The sequence below is a fragment of the Passer domesticus genome, chromosome 27, assembly GCF_036417665.1.
Source record: "Passer domesticus isolate bPasDom1 chromosome 27, bPasDom1.hap1, whole genome shotgun sequence".
Lineage (NCBI taxonomy): Eukaryota > Metazoa > Chordata > Aves > Passeriformes > Passeridae > Passer > Passer domesticus.
Window position 1 is genome coordinate 4,557,199 of NC_087500.1, and position 17,607 is coordinate 4,574,805.

At 45.2% G+C, this 17,607-nt stretch overlaps 1 protein-coding gene across 1 annotated transcript; it reads right to left on the minus strand.

Annotated features, from left to right (window-relative positions):
* Positions 1-2,252: 2,252 nt before the first annotated feature.
* HOXB4 (homeobox B4) lies at positions 2,253-8,722 on the minus strand. The gene is given in 4 exon segments (XM_064400106.1): positions 2,253-5,690; positions 8,170-8,506; positions 8,682-8,701; positions 8,704-8,722. Coding segments are annotated over 4 exon segments (831 nt in total). The 5' UTR covers positions 8,708-8,722; the 3' UTR covers positions 2,253-5,220.
* Positions 8,723-17,607: the final 8,885 nt, after the last annotated feature.

The window sequence follows — 17,607 nt, forward strand, 5'->3', positions numbered from 1 at the left end:
CTTTCGGGTCCTATAGAAATCTTCTTTTCTCCCCCTTCCATCCCATTCACGCTCCCCCAGCTTTGATTTGCCCCCACAGACCCCGCATTCCTGCCAGCATATGCCTCCTTTTTTTTTTTTTTTTTTTTTTTATTTTCCCCCTTTTTTTTTTGGTTTAAAACACCCATTTCTGGCCATTCTTAGGAGCCCCCTCTCGAAATTCGCACCCTCTTCCCAAGCGCAGCGGATCAAAGGGAGGGACGGGGAATAAAAATGCGGCAGCGACCAAACCAAGGGCGCCGAGCCCCGAGGAATCCGGATAAAATACAGCCCGGCCGAGAAAATAAATAAAGGCAAAAAGAAACTCGCAAGTTTCGCTGTCGCCACCTCTAAAACCGCGAGAATTAACCCAAAATCCGGCCATAAATCCGATTTTTTTTTTTTTTTTTTACATCACACCAAGCAGAGCCTGGACCATGTGACCGCAGAATATTATTTATTTTAAAGCACTAAAAAGGGAAAAAAAAAAAAAATAAACAGCCGGCAGGGTTCTGTGTGAACGGGGGGCGGGGAGTTTTGGGGGGGACAATTTGAGTGCCACAAGTGCGGGGTGAGCTCGGGCAGAGCCGGGTCCGTGCTGGACCGAAACAGCCCAGGCCTGCCTTTGTCTCGGGACAAACGGGGCCGAAATTCGGGTCCGGGGGGCATTTTTGGTGGTTCTGTGAATATTGGACAAACCTTCAAATTATTATTATTATTATTATTATTATTATTACTATTATTATTACTATTATTACTATTACTATTACCATTATTATGACTATTTTTATTTTATATATTTATATTTCTATATATTTCTGTATATTTCTAGCTATATTTTATATGTATAGCTCCATATATTTTCTATTTCTATTTCTATTTCTATTTCTATTTCTATTTCTATTTCTATTTCTATTATTTCTATTATTTCTATTTCTATTATATTTATATTTATATTATATTTATATTTATATTTATATTTATATTTATATTTATATTTATATTTATATTTATATTTATATTTATATTTATATTTATATTTATATTTATATTTATATTTATACCCCTATTATTTTTATACTTACACCTATCCTTATATTATGTTTATACTTCAATTTAACATATTTTTATTCCCATTATCCTCATTATTTCAGAGCCGAACCTCCCTTCCTTCAGCTGCCTCCACCCCCCTCGAGGACAATCATCTTTTTTTTTTTTTTCTTTTTCACTCCATTCCTAACCCAGAACCGCGCTGGGTTTTTTTTTTAGTTTTTTTTTCTCTCTCGATCCTTTCCTAGCCGAAAAAAGAAAATGAAAATTAATACAAGAGCTGCGGCTCACAAAAGGAGCCATTTGTCTTCCTGATTATCTATTTGCTTGTCAGGCCGGGAGCCATCGCGGGAGAGCTCCTTTTGTGAACCCCAAATCCGCCCCAAAACCCCCGCAAACAGCTGGCCCGAAATTAGACTCATTAATGCATTAACTACCTCGGAGAAGGAGGGATTTCAAAACCAAAAAATAGCAATAAAAAAGAGAGATAAAGAAAAGCGGGAGGATCTCTGGAGAAACGCGAGGCAGCAAAGCGTTAATGAGCGGCCCGGCTCGGAAAAAGAGAATTAATCTGCGCTTTGAGCAAATAAATCATCATAGCTGAGCCTTAGCGCTACTTAGAGCTGCTCAAACATCTTTTGTTTTCATTAGGGGGCTGCGGGCTGCGCCGCTGACAACAACAAAAATACCAAAAAACGGGGGGGAAATCGGGAAAAATGACAAATAAACGGATTGTTCGCGGCTTTAAATAAATATATTTATTTTTCCACCCAATAAATAACCCGAATCCAGGCTCGCCCCCCGGAAAGAACCACGCAGGGGCAGCTTGGCCATGGAGAATTTATTCCCGAGCGGCGTTTGGGGTTTTTGGGCATTTCCAGGTGAATCCGGAGGACAAAGGGGGACGGGGGCGGCCGGGGGGGTCGGGGCCGCCCTTCCCCCCAGGCCCGAAATTCACATTTTCCGCCCCAGATCGGGGCAGGGAGGAGCTCTGGGGGCGCTCCCAGTTCATCCCAGTTCATCCCAGTCCCCCCCACCCCCCCCACTCACAATGACCCTGCTGGGTTTCAAAAGAAACCCAAAAACCCCAAAAAAGGCGCTGACCCCGCTCCATTCTCTTCATTTGTTTGTCCAGCACCTCCTTCACCCAATTTTCTTTTTTTTTTTTTAATTTTTCTCTCCGGTTTCACGAAGTTCCCAACTCCCCGGGGGAGGTTTTGGGGTTTTTTGTTGAGTTTTGGTCGTTTTTTGGATTTTTTATTTTGTCTCTCCAATTGCAGCTCTTTGGGACAACGGAGCAGAAACTTCGGGATTGGGAAAAAAGAGAGGAGGGGAAGGAGGAGAGGGGAGGAAATTGATAAAGAAAATGGAAAAAAGGAGAAAAAAGGGGAAAAGGGGGGAAAAAAGGAGAAAAAAGATAGAAAAAAAAGGAAAATTAAGAAAGAAAAACAAAGACAAAAAAGGGAAAATTAAAAAAAAAAGAAAAAGAAAGAGGGGAAAGGGAAGAGGGGAAGAAGGAAGGGGAAGAAAATTTATAAAGAAAAATTTTTAAAGAGGAAAAAAGTGGAAAAAACACAAAGAAAAACAAAGAAAAAAAGGAAAAAGAAGGGGAAAATGGAAAGGAAGATTTTTAAGAAGAGGGGGGAAAAGGGAGAAAATAAGAGGAAAAAAAAAGAAAATTAACCAAGAAAAATAATGAAAAATAAAGGAAAGAAAAAAATAAAACGGGAAAAAAGGAGGGGGAAAAAAAAGAAGAATAAAAAGAAAAAAAGGAGGATAAAAAAAAGGAAAAAAAAGGAGAAAAAAAAGAAAAAAAGGAGGAGAAAAAAGCAAAAAGGGGTGGTGGAGAAGCTGCAGTTGGTGGGGAGAAGCCGAGGCTCATTTATTAAAGCGCGGCGGCTGTCGGGGTAATAGCAGACATAAGGTCCGTCCTTTGTACGGAGAGTAAACATGACAAATGGGGCCGAGCTCGGCGTGATTAAAGATGAAACAAGGATCCATCTCAGCCAAATCGCCAAAAAAAAAATCCTTCTGCAGCCTCCTCTTCCCGGAGCTGCCCCGGCTTTGTGCTCAGCTGGCCCCACCACAAGCAGCCCGGCCCCGCCGTTGGAATCGGTGCGAAAATGACCAAAATTCAAATTATTGGTGGAAAGAAACAGCACCCGCCTGTTCCCCAGGTTAATATTGGCATTAAAATGACCAAAATTCAAATTATTGGTGGAAATAAACAGCACCCGCCTGTCCTCGCCATTCAAATTGGTGTAAAAATGACCAAAATTCAAATTATTGGTGGAAATAAACAGCACCCGCCTGTCCCCCAGGTTAAAATTGGTGTAAAAATGACCAAAATTCAAATTATTGGTGGAAATAAACAGCACCCGCATGTCCCCATGGTTAAAATTGGCGTAAAAATGATAAAATTCAAATTATTGGTGGAAAGAAACAGCACCCGCCTGTCCTCACCATTCAAATTGGTGTAAAAATGACCAAAATTCAAATTATTGGTGGAAATAAACAGCACCCGCCTGTCCTCGCCATTCAAATTGGTGTAAAAATGACCAAAATTCAAATTATTGGTGGAAATAAACAGCACCCGCCTGTTCCCCAGGTTAAAATTGGCATTAAAATGACCAAAATTCAAATTATTGGTGGAAATAAACAGCATCCGCCTGTCCCCCAGGTTAAAATTGGTGTAAAAATGACCAAAATTCAAATTATTGGTGGAAATAAACAGCACCCGCATGTCCCCATAGTTAAAATAAAAATAAACCTTCAACTTATTAGCCATAAATAATGAGCACCCTGTCTGTCCCCGCCGTTGGAGTCAGTGTAAAAAATGATAAAAATTAAAATTATTGTGTGTTTCCTTCTCTGCACTCGCACGAGTTCACACCCCAAACATGCGCACACATCCAGCGGGGCGGTTATGGGGCGGCGGCCCGTCCGTGGGATCGAGTTTGGGATCCTTGTGGGATCTGGGTTTGGGATCCTCCTTTTGGGATCAGCTTTCAGGATCCTCCTCCTTGTGGGATTTGAGTTTTGGATCCTTGTGGGATCTGCGTTTGGGATCCTCCTTGAGGTATCTGTGGTTGGGATCCTCCTCCCTGTGGGATCTGCAGATGGGATCCTCCTCCTTGTAGGATCAAGTTTGGGATCCTCCTTTTGGGATCTGCTTTCAAGATCCTCCTCCTTGTGGGATTTGTGTTTGGGATCCTCCCTGCAGGATCTGTGGTTGGAATCTTCCTTGAGGGATCTGTGATTGGGATCCTCCTCCCTGTGGAATCTGCATTTGGGATCTTCCCTGTGGAATCTGCATTTGGGATCCTCCTCCTTGTGGGATTTGTGTTTGGGATGGTCCCTGCAGGATCTGTGGTTGGGATCCTCCTCCCTGTAGGATCTGCCTTTGGGATCCTCCTCCTTGAGGGATCTGCCTTTGGGATCCTTGTGGGATCTGCCTTTGGGATCCTCCTCCTTGTGGGATTTGAGTTTGGGATCCCCCTTGCAGGGTTTGGCTTTGGGATCCTCCTCCCTGTAGGATCTGCCTTTGGGATCCTTGTGGGATCTGCCTTTGGGATCCTCCCTGAGGGATCCCCAGGGATCAGGAGGACCCGACCTGGTCTCGGTGTTGGGCAATGAAGAGCAGCCCCGCCTTTCCCCGCGGTTCAAACAATCATTAAAAAAACGACAGAAATTAAAATTATCCCGTTTCCCTGTCTGCACTCGCACGAGTTCACACCCCAAACACGCATCCAGAGGGGCGGTTATAGGGCGGCGGCCGGTCCGTGGGATCGACTTTGGGATCCTTGTGGGATTTGACTTTGGGATCCTTGCGGGATTTGACTTTGGGGCCCTCCTTGCGGGATGTGAATTTTGGCTCCTCCTTCTTGTGGGATTTGAGTTTGGGCTCCTCCTCCCTGTAGGATCTGGCTTTGGGCTCCTCCTCCCTGTGGGATCTGCCTTTGGGATCCTCCCTGAGGGATCCCCAGGGATCAGGAGGACCTGACCTGGTCTCGGTGTTGGGCAATGAAGAGCAGCCCTGCCTTTCCCCGCGCTTCAAACAATCATTAAAAAAACGACAGAAATTAAAATTATCCCATTTCCCTGTCTGCACTCGCACGAGTTCACACCCCAAACACGCATCCAGCGGGGCGGTTATAGGGCGGCGGCCGGTCCGTGGGATCGACTTTGGGATCCTTGTGGGATTTGACTTTGGGATCCTTGCGGGATTTGACTTTGGGATCCTTGCGGGATCTGCCTTTGGGGCCCTCCTTGCGGGATCTGAGTTTGGGCTCCTCCTCCCTGTAGGATCTGGCTTTGGGCTCCTCCCTGCGGGATCTGCCTTTGGGATCCTCCTCCTTGCGGGGCCTGCAGGGCGCCGGAGGAGGAGCCGGACCTGATCTTGGTGTTGGGCAGTTTGTGATCCTTCTTCCACTTCATGCGGCGGTTCTGGAACCAGATCTTGATCTGGCGCTCGCTGAGGCTGAGCGCGTGCGCGATCTCCACGCGCCGCCGCCGCGTCAGGTAGCGGTTGTAGTGGAACTCCTTCTCCAGCTCCAGCACCTGCTGCCGTGTGTACGCCGTGCGCGAGCGCTTCGCCTCGCCGCCGCAGAAACCGGGGCTCACTGGGGGCACAAGGGACGGGGGGGGGAAAAAACGGGGGGAAATAGGTGAAAATATGAAAAAAATTGGGGGAGAAATAGGGGAAAATGCAAAATAATGAGGGAAAAATAGGTGAAAATGCAAAATAATGAGGGGGAAATGTGGAAATACAGAAAAAATGGGGGGGGGAATATTTAAAAAATGGGGAGGGAAATAGGTGAAAATACAAAATAATGAGGGGGAAAAATAGGTGAAAATGCAAAATAATGAGGGGGAAATGTGGAAATACAGAAAAATGGGGGGGGAAATATTTTAAAAATGGGGAGGGAAATTGGTGGAAATGCAAAATAATGAGGGGGAAAAATTGGTGGAAATGCAAAATAATGAGGGAAAAATAGGTGAAAATGCAAAATAATGAGGGGGAAATGTGGAAATACAGAAAAATGGGGGGGGAAATATTTTAAAAATGGGGAGGGAAATTGGTGGAAATGCAAAATAATGAGGGGGAAAAATTGGTGGAAATGCAAAATAATGAGGGAAAAATAGGTGAAAATGCAAAATAATGAGGGGGAAATGTGGAAATACAGAAAAATGGGGGGGGAAATATTTTAAAAATTGGGAGGGAAATTGGTGGAAATGCAAAATAATGAGGGGGAAAAATTGGTGGAAATGCAAAATAATGAGGGAAAAATAGGTGAAAATGCAAAATAATGAGGGGGAAATATGTGGAAATACAGAAAAATGGGGGGGAAATATTTAAAAAATGGGGAGGGAAATAGGTGAAAATACAAAATAATGAGGGGGAAAAATAGGTGAAAATGCAAAATAATGAGGGGAAAAATAGGTGAAAATGCAAAAAAAAAAAAGGGGGGGAATATGTGGAAATACAGAAAAAATGGGGGGGGAATAGGTGAAAATACAGAAAAAATGGGGGGAAAGGTGTGAAAATATTTTCAAAATGGGGGGGATGGATATAGTTGAACGTACAAAATAATGAGGGGAAAATATGTGGAAATACAGAAAAATGGGGGGAAGATGTGAAAATATTTTTAAAAATGGAGGAAAAATGTGAAAATATTAAAAAAGGGGGAAAATAGGTGAAAATGTTAAAAAATGGGGGGGTATGTGGAAATAAAAAAAGGGGGGGAATACGTGAAAATACAAAAAAAGGGGGGAGAAGATGTGAAAATACACAAACACAGACATACACACAAAAAGGGGGGGGATATTTGGAAATTCCAAAGAAAGTGGGGGGAAATGTGGAAATAAACAAAAGAAAAAGGGGGAAATATGTGGAAACACACACAAAAAAAAAGGGGAGGGAGAGGGGGGAGATGTGAAAGCACCAGGAATAAAAGGGGGAGAAAATGTGAAAAAACACAAAAGAAAAGGAAAAAAAGATGTGTAAAGCGCACAAGAAATGGAGGAAAATGTGAAAACACACAAAAAAAAAGATGTGAAAACACAAAAAGGGAGGAAGTGCAAAAACACACAAAAAAAGGGAGAAAGCGATGTGAAAACACACACAAAAAAGGGAAAAATATAAGGGGAAAACAAATTTTTAAAAGGGGGAGGGGGGAAGAAAAGCAGAATTACCGAGCTGATCCTTTAATGGGTTCTTTCCCCACTCAAAAAATCACACACACAAAAAAAAAAAAAAAAAAAAAAAAGAAGAATAAAAGTGCCACAAATTCTTTGGAAGGTGGGATTTGCTTTTAAAAAGAAATAAATAAAAAGGGAAAGGTTCTACAAACGCCCCCAGCAGCGAGGTGCAAATCTCCACCTCCCGGACGAGGGTTCCTGACCGAGGGTTTGCTGAGGCCCCGGACGCGCTCCCCGAGCCCCGAGCCAGGGGAAATTCGCATTTGAGCACTCGCAGCTCTGCCGGGGCAGCGCGGAATTCATTATCCACAAAAGTTCCCCCTGCGCGCTGGAAAACGCGAGCGCGGGAGCTGCGGGTTGGTAAAGGTCTCACTTTAAAAAAAAAAAATAGAAAAAAAGAAGGAAAAAGAAGGAGGGAAAAGAAAAAGGGAGGAAAAAAAAGGGAGGGAAAAAAGGGAGGAAAAAAAAGGGAGGAAAAAAAAAGGGAGGGGGAAAAAAAAGGGAAGGGAAAAAAAAGGGAAGGGAAAAAAAAAAAAGAGGGCAGGGGAGGGGAAAATAATAAAACTTTACTCAATCCGCTACTTAAATACAAATTACCAAAACATAAAACTTCACTTAGGAAGATTCAACAGCCGTAAAAAAAAAAGTAAAAAAAAAAAAAAAAAAAAGAAAAGTAGCCTGCAAGAAACTGGAGGAGGATGGTAACAGAGACTTCAAAGGCACATGGCCAAGCAGAGCAATAAAAATTTATGGAGGATGTAATTATAGCGCTCTGCAAACGGGCGCTCGTAAATCTCCGCCGGGCGCTCCTTTTACAAGCGCCGCGCCGCGATCTCCCCGAGACTCCGAGGTGCTACTCCAACTATAAAGCCCCTTTTTTCCTGCCCCCCTTTCACTTACCCGTGCTTACATGGACTTTTTTCATCCAGGGGTAAACCACGGGCTCCCCGCGCGGGCCCGCGGGGCCCGGCCCGGCCGGGGGCGGGCTGGGGGGGCCCGGCGGCGGAGCGCAGGGCTGGCCCGAGCCCCGGCACGGCGGGTAGAGCTGCTCCTTGCAGGCTGCCCGCGCCTCGTACATCGCCTCATGCTGGAAAGAGCTCTCCCGGTGCCTCTGGCTGCCGTAATATTCCGGCGAGTGATTGGGAAGGTAATCGCTGTGGGAATATTCTTCACAGGGTGGGAACTTGGGGTCCACATAGTTGGAGTTGATCAAAAACGAGCTCATGGCCATTAATTGCTTAGAATCGCACGCACGCGGGGGGAAAAAACAAATTATATATATAGATATAGATATATATATGTATCTCCCTCTCTCCCTCTGTCTCTTTCTCTCCTTAAAATTTATTCCTGTGCCCCCCACCCCCCCGCCTCCCTTTCCTCGTTTTCCTGTTTGGCGGAGCCCTCCTACTTACTGTCAAGTGAACAAAGTTGGGTCCATGTGACAGCGCGGGCCAATGGCGAGGGCCACGGCGAGCCCCGGATAAGGAAACCTGCCCAGCCCGGGCTCTCCCGGGGCCCCCCGGCATCCCCGGGGAGGCGGCCGGGGGGGTCCGCTGCCCTCCGGCCACCTCGGGCCGCCTCGGGCCCCTCCGGGCTGGCCAGCGCCCCGGGGCGAGCAGCGACAGCCCCGGCTGGCCCACCCCCCCCGGGGGTGTGTCCTGGGCTCGGGACCCCCCCGGAAAGGCAATAATTAGAAGGCGAGGTAAAAATGCTTTTCCAGGGGGTTCGGGGGGGTCTCGGGCGCTGCCCCCCCCCCGCCCGGGCCAGCGCAGCTGAGCCGCGGTCGCCACCCCCCGAGCCGGGGTCGCCACCCCCCGAGCCGGGGTCGCCACCCCCCGAGCGGGGCCGCAGGAGATGCGGGAGCCTGGCAGAGATGGATGGGGCTGCCGGGGGTCGATAAGGAATCCATCAGCTAATTCGGGGTGCGGGGACCCCCGAGCCCCCTCCGGCCGCGGGAGGAGCCGGGGCCCCGCTCTTGATGAGCAATTACAAAAGGCAATTAGCCCGAGCCCTGCCGCGGCTTCGGCTCGCCCTTCTGGCAGTGGAGGCGCTTTAGGGGGCTCGGCGAGCCCTGCAAACCCCCCCGAAACCCCCAATTCCTGCGGCAGACCCCAAACGCGCCCGCGGCCGCGGAGAGCGGCCAAGAATTGTTATTTATTCCTTAATCGGTGTTATTTATTCCTTAATCGGTGTCAGCGCCCAGCCCGCACCAATGACAGCCCAGCCCCGCTCTGAAACGGCAGCGAGAACGCCCGCGACCCCTCCCCAAATCCCCAAACCCCCCCAGCCCAAATCCCCCCGCTGCTATCTCCGAGCCCGTAAAGTTTTATCGCAGCAGCGCCGGAGTTGAGCTGAGGTCAAACCCAAAGGGTTTCTTTGGAGCCCTAAAGCGCTTTTCTGGTTAAACTCCCCTTTCCACCCTTCTGCTTTTTGAGTTTTTGGGGTTTTTTTTGGGGGGGAACTCCCGGGTTTGTAGTGTTTGTGTCAACTACATATTCCCCTAGATACGAATTTGTGACCCAACTTCCTCTACACAAATTCGGATCTACAGGGTACATATAGAAGACAGTTGCGTCCTCCTCGGTCTCACATCTTCTCCTACCGCCACCATTCTCTTCTGGGGCAAAATCTGGGGCTTTTGGCAAATCGGGGCTGCGCCTCGGGAAAATTCGCTGCTGCGGGGGAAAGGCGATTCATTAACGCAGCGAGGCTGCAGAGCGCAAAGAGAGCAAAATCGGGATTTTCCCACCTTCCTCCCCACACCTTGGGCGTTATTTTGGGGTGAAAAAATCAGTTCCTGGGGTGGAAGTGGAGGTGCAGGCGCGCAACGAGACGCGGCCCCAAAAATCCGCCTTTTAAAAGAGAAATCCCCCAAGCTCCGTCCCCACCCCGCCCTGGAAGTCTCGTCACGGTTTTCTGGTGGGCAGCGCAAAGATTTCATCCATTTTTCGTTCTGGGAGGTCACCCAAGGTTTGGGTTTAGCCGCGCGTGTGCGGGGAAATGATAAAAAAAAGGGAAAAAAAAAGAAAAAAAAAAGAAAAAAAAAAAGAGAGAAAGAAACAGATGAAAAGAAATACAGAATGTAAAGGCAGATGGGACGACAGGTTTTTTTTTAATGACAGGCAATTCTTTTTACAACCCGAGAAAAAGATCAAAGGCGTTTCATTTCCGAAAAAAGGGATATAAAGCAATAAAATATTCATCCTGTCTAGGTAATGAACCTTCATTCGGAACTAATGAGGGTAGCATCATGTTGAGATTTCGTTTAAAATTACAGTTGCCCAAGAGATTCAAAGCAGAGCAGCCCCCTTTCTTTTCTTTCTTTCTTTTTTTTTTTTTTTAATTTTTTGGTGTGTTTCAAAAGGCAGAACATTTTCAGGTCAAGTATCTCCCGAATTAATTGCATTTAAATGCCGCAGCAGAGAGGGCATCAGGGAAAAGCTACGTTTACAATTCCTGTCAATAGATTCGGCGGATTCCAAGAACTCCCGCATTTTCCCTTAAAAAAAATAATTAAGATTTCTGGCCAATGAAACCCCCGAAATCCAGTCTGGATTTTTCAGGTACTTTCAGGTGAATAATCGCTTTTCCTGCTAAAAGCTCCCGGCTAAACCCAGAATACCCAAGCGGCGCTTTAAGAACGAACCAAAGGCATCGAACAAACCCCAAAATCATTTCAGACCCCTTGAAAAAACCCGAATTTTCAGCAGAAGCAGAGAAATCTCTTTGCACCGAGCAGAATTTCCCACCTCCCGCAGCAGCAGCGCCTCAAAATTCACCTTTTCCTCTAAAACCTGCCCGGCCAGTGAGGAGCCAAACCAACAACGCCACAAAACAACAGAACCGGTCCCATCGCAGCCCCTTTTATTTTTAATTTCTTGTTAATCCCCTCTTTATCTCTTTGAGATTTTATTCCTCCTTCCCGACCCCTCCTCACCGATTTCTTTTATTCCATTTTCTCCCGCCCAGCACTAGCAATAACCAGGCCTTATTCTCTATTTTTAACCCCCTCCCACATCCCTTTAAAAAAAAAAAAAATCGGTTTTTTTTCCGCTCGGCGGTGACACCGAGGGCCGGCCTTTGCCAACCAGCACCCCTAGCGTCTGCCAGAACCCATTTCCCCCACCACACCTCCAAGAAATCTCCTTTTTGGCCGCCTCCGATCCCAAATTTCCAACCCCCCCCCCCCCCCCTCCCCTCACCTTGGAAAGTTTCTCACGGAATTTTTATTTTTTTGGGTTTTTTGGTTGTTGTTTTTTTATTCCCCAATTTCAAAGCCAGCTCTGGCAGCGCTGTGCTTTTTTAGGAGGGGATCCCCAAATTCCTCCCCAGCCTCCCGGGGGCTCGGGGGTCCCCCAGCGCTGCCGGGACCCCAGCCCGGGGTCGGGAGCCCCCGGCCCGCCGCGCTCCTACCTCGGCTCCTCGCGGCTCCTCCTCCTCGCTGGAATCCCCGGGGGGGGTTTAAGCCTCTCCCGCAAAAAACTTGAGGAGGTTTTGGGGGCGAAATCCTCCAAAAAACCCCAAAAATCCCCCCCGAGCCCCGCGTGGCCCCCTCCCCTGCCCGCGCTGCCCTTTCCCATCCCAACCCCTCATTTCCCTCCTTTCCCTCATTTCATTTCCCTCCTTTCCCTCCTTTCCCTCCCTCCTCCTCTCTTTTCTCTGCATTTTTCGGGGTTTCGGGGTTGTTTGGGGGTCCGGCGCGGCCCCTCCCCCGCATTGTCCCGGCGGGGCCGCGGCGGCTCCGGAGGCCCCGGCGCGTTTCGGGCTGGGAAAGGCGCAACTTTTGGTATTAATCTCATACTTTGGCAGTCTTTGTTAAACAGCGAGGCGTGTCCGCCGCCTGACCCGCGCTTCACCCCGAATTTTGAATTTTTTTTCTGTTTTTTTTTTCCTTTTCCAGCCCCGAGGTGTTTTCCCCGCTCCGATCTTTTCCCTCTCCAAAGATGGAGATTTTATTTTTAAAATTTTCTTTATTTTTCCCTTTCACCCCCCTCAGCGCTTCAGAAACGCCAAAGCTTTTGGGGGTTTTAATTTTAATTTTATTTTTTTTTTTTTAATTCGAGTGGGATTTCTCCCACTGGAGGTCGGAGGGGTTTCTCCAGGGCAGAATTTAAATAAATAAAAAACCTCGCGGCGCCTCTGAGGTGGATCAGGGAGAGGTGGCGATGAGCCCACACCTGCTTTGCGAGGGGGAAATTCCGATTTCACCCCCGGCCCGCTCCAAACCCATCAGAACGCCCCCAAAAATGCAATATTTGGGTGAAGGGAACATTTTGGCACGCGAGGAGCTGCGGGCAGGGCCGGGCTCCGCGTCCCTGCGGGAATTCCCTTTTGAGCCCCGCTTTGACCACCAGCTCCGACACGGCCCTAAAGGGCGATCGGCGACGTAAATCGCGATTAAAAAGCGTATTCAATCGATTGTCGGGCGGAAAAAAACCCCGATAATAGGGGCAAAAAAAAAAAAAAAAAAAAAAAAACGAACCAGAAACGGCAGAAAAAGCCTGACCCCGCGCGGGAGGGAGATAAATTAAAAATATCCTTGAAAATGATCACTTTAATTTCCTCTCCCCTCCCCGCCCTGCCCTGCCCTCCCCTCGCGGCCCGAAATTGAAATTTAAACATCGCCGGGCACAGCTCCCCCCCCCCCGAACGCAGCCACCAATATTCCGCTTTTTTGGGTTTTTTTTTTATTGCTACCTGCTCGTTTTGGTGTGCCGAGGACAAACGGGTTTATCGGGCGTTACCTGCGCGGCGGAGCGCGCAGGGGAGCGCGGGGCGCAGAGCAGGGCAGCAATTACCGGGCCGGAGATGGATCGCCCCCAGCTCCCAGAAATACCCAGCAAATTCACGGCAATTAATTCAATCTCGCCTTATCAGGCGAAACAAAACGTTTCTCCCGGATTTTTTCACCTCCGAGCCCGCGCGGGGAAAGCAAATGGATTTTCCAGAGCGCCTTTCCCAGGGCTCTAATATTCGCCCTTCGTTCGCTCCCGAGGGGAAAAAAATGAGCCTCGGTAGGGGGATTTAATCCCTGGAAATGTTTAAAAGCCGGCAGCCAGGAGGGGAAAAAAATTAAAATAAAACACCTAAATAAAAATATAAACCTAAAAATAAATACCATAAAAAATAAAGCTGTTTTTAAGAAAGAGAAAATTGGCAGGGATTAAAAAAAATCTATTTTTTTTTTAAATTCCGTTTTTTTCCAGGAGGGTTCGCCTCGCTCCGAGTGTTTGCTTAAGGAGCGATTGAAAAGATCTTCCCCCGGTCCCAGTGCAAATAATATTTAAGAGTTTGGAGGCTTTCGAAGTCTGGCAGCGCAAAAATAACTTTGGGACGCCAAGGGAAATATTTATTATCTCAGTTCATTAAACTGCTGCGGCGGGCGGAGCGGGGCCAGGAATAAAAACCACCTCAGCCCAATTCCGGCTGCGAAATAAAACAATCAGAAAAGAAAAATACAATTAAATAAAATCAGAGCGGGCGCTTCAACCCCGCGCCTTTAAACGTGGCAATAAATGGAATTTCTCAGCCCCTCGGTGCCGCCCATAAATCAGCGCCGCGGGTTTCCCACGGCAAGGTGGGCGAGAGAAGAAATCTTCTTTTTTTGGGGTTTTTTCCCCCAATTTTTTGGGGTTTTTTCCCAATTCTTTTATTCCTGGTTTGGAATTCCGGCCCGGCCTTTGGAGGTTTCCAAGGCGCGATGTTCGCGCAGATTTGCACCAACCCCGGCAGATTTTTCTTTTTTTTTTCTCTCTTTTTTTTTTTTCCCCTCGGATAATTTAAACCCTCTCCAAACAAAATTGACGCCGGAATGAAAATTATTTTTTAACTGCTCGCGTTAATATCCTAGAGGGACCTCGGTGTAATTGGATTTAATAAATGCATTTCCCTGAGATTCTGCTCATTCCAGCCCAAACGGCGTTTCGGGGCTTATCTCAAAAATTACATTTCCTCGCGGGAGAGACCTGAACCGATCTGGGGTTTTTTAATTTTTTAGATTTTTTTTCATTACTTTTTTATTATTATTCTTTTTATTTTTAGATTTTATCTGTATTTTTTGTTATTTTTATTTTTACATGTCATTTATATTTTAATTTTTTAATTTTATTTTACATTTTAATTTCGTGTTTATTTTTAATTTTAATTTTATTTTTCATTTTATTTTTACATTAAATTTTAATTTTAATTTTAATTTTATTTTATTTTTATTTTTATTTTTATTTTTATTTTTATTTTTATTTTTATTTTTATTTTTATTTTTAATTTTATTTTTATTTTTATTTTTATTTTTATTTTTATTTTTATTTTTATTTTTATTTTTATTTTTATTTTTATTTTTATTTTATTTTTAATTTTATTTTTATTTTTATTTTTCATTTTATTTTTCATTTGCATTTATATTTTTATGTTTAAATTATATATATATATATATTTCAAATTTTAAATTCAATTTTTATCATTTTTAACTCATTTTTTCCCCCAATTTCCCACCCAAATCCCACCTTTTACCCCAAATTTTTCCCCTGCAGCTCCCGAACCTCCCCGCAGACTTCCCCCCGCCTCTCCCGCTGCCCTTTCTCTCTCTCTCCCTTCCCGTTCCCAGCGCTCGGGTCCTGCCCGGCCGCTCCCTCCCGGTAAACTTTTGACCCTCCCGGTCCTGACCCCGGGGCTGCGCTCGGGCCCGGGAGCCCCAGGAGCGGCGGGGCCTCGGCAGCCCAGGAAAGGGGCAAAGCAGGGCCAAAAAATGGGGAAAAATGGGAAATAATGGGAAATAATAATGGGAAATTATGGGAAATAATAATGGGAAATTATGGGAAATAATAATGGGAAATAATAGGAAATAATAATGGGAAATAATGGGAAATAAAGGGAAATAAATAATGGGAAATAATGGGAAATAATAATGGGAAATAATGGGAAATAATAATGGGAAATAATGGGAAATAATAATGGGAAATAATAGGAAATAATAATGGGAAATTATGGGAAATAATAATGGGAAATAATAGGAAATAATAATGGGAAATAATGGGAAATAATAATGGGAAATTATGGGAAATAATGGGAAATAATAATGGGAAATAATGGGAAATAATAATGGGAAATAATGGGAAATAATGGGAAATAATAATGGGAAATAATGGGAAATAATAATGGGAAATAATGGGAAATAATGGGAAATAATAATGGGAAATAATGGGAAATAATGGGAAATAATGGGAAATAATAATGGGAAATAATGGGAAATAATAATGGGAAATAATGGGAAATAATAATGGGAAATAATGGGAAATAATGGGAAAGAAATAATGGGAAATAATGGGAAATAATGGGAAATAATGGGAAATAATGCTAATAATGCTCCTTTCTTGGCCGCGTCCCCCTCCCCATCAGAGAGAGCAAGAATCGGAGCTTGGGCTGTGGCGGAGCTCTGTTTTTGCTTTTTTTTATTTCTTTATTTTTTTCCCCTCCCTTCCGCTTTTTTAATCTGAAATATCAGATATTTCTGATTTATTTTCCGATTTTCCATCTGAAATATCAAATATTTCTCATTTCCTTTCCGATTTTCTATCTGAAATATCAGATATTTCTGATTTCCCTTCCGATTTTCTATCTGAAATATCAGATATTTCTGATTTCCCTTCCGATTTTCTATCTGAAATATCAAATATTTCTGATTTCCTTTCCGATTTTCTATCTGAAATATCAGATATTTCTCATTTCTCCCAATTTTTGGTCTGAAATATCAGATATTTCTGATTTCACTTCCGGTTTTTGATCTGAAATATCAGGAAGGGACAAAAAAAAAAAATCCCCTTAACATTTCATAGCGTTATTTCTTTTTTACTGGCGAGTAATAAAACACAAATAACTCCATGGCCCTGATGCTTTCACTTCCATTATTCAGGGAATTTTTACTGGTTTTATTCAGTGAATTCTCCTCGCTCCGATATTTTTACTTTTATTATTAAGTGAAACACCTTTACCCCGATATTTTTATTTTTATCACTCACTGAATTCTCTTCACGCTGATATTTTTACTTCTGTTCTTTGTATTACTTTTATTACCATAAATAACAATATTTTACTGATATTTTTGCTTTCTTTATTCAGCGAATTCGCCTCGATCTGATATTTTTACTTGAATTATTCACATTGCTTTCATTACCATAAATGATAATATTTTGACCGCCGTTTTCATTTTATTATTCAGCGAGTTCGCCCAATATTTTGACTTTCAGTATTGACACTAATTACGATAAATAACATCATTGTACTGATATTTTAATTTTATCACTCAGCCAACTCCCCCCATATTTTGACTTTCGTTATGGACATTACTCTCATTTTTTTGCTGTTTTTAAGAAATATTTTTTTAGGGTGCGGGGGGGGTTTTGGGGTGGGTCCGGGGGGTCCCGGAGCCGCCTCGGCCCAGCCCGGCCGTGACCTTGGTGCGAGGCGAGCTCTGCTGGCTGCTCGGGGGCGTTACAAGCCAGCCCCGGCCGCAGCTCGCCCAAAAATCCCCTTTCCACCCCCTAAAAAAATCCAATTTTTCACCCCCCCAAACCCCCAGCGCTGGGATTTGCAGGGGCTCGAAGGGTGGATAAATACAGGAGATATTTCTATTTCTATTTCTAGGTGTATTTATATTTCTGGCGAGGCTGTATATATCCGCGGACGTCCCCGCACATGTTAAAAAGAGATAAATCACCAAAAAAACAGAAAAAAAAAAGCCCAAACTCCCCTTCTTTCAACGCCGGCTGTCAAAATAGTTTCTTTTTGGAGCTATTTAGGGTAAGGGAACACGGGGAAGGCGCGGCGGGTTGGACACCTCTGAGTGAAGCGATCAACCTCCCTCCAAATGTCATTTATTCCACCCCAAAAACGGGGGGGACACGGGGAAAAATCCGCGCGGAAAGGAAATTTCACTCCGAAATCCGTGGCAGGGATGGGAAGGGATCCCGGGGAGGAGGAGCCCTGTAAAAATCTCATTTTTTTGGGGGGGGGTTTAATTGAGAGGGGTTTAATGAGTGCCTTGGTTTGAGCCTGTGTTAAAAATGGGGGGGAGGAAAAATAGGGGAAAAAAGGGGGAGAAAAAAGGGGAAAAAGGGGAAAAAGGGGGGAGAAAAAAGGGGGAAAAGGGGGGAGAAAAAGGGGGAAAAGGGAAAAAAGAGGGAGAAAAAAGGGGGAAAAGGGGGAAAAGGGGGAGAAAAAAGGGGGAAAAGGGGGAAAAGGGGGGAGAAAAAAGGGGGAAAAGGGAAAAAAGGGGGAGAAAAAAGGGGGAAAAGGGGGGAGAAAAAAGGGGGAAAAGGAAAAAGGGGGGGAAGAGGGAAAAGG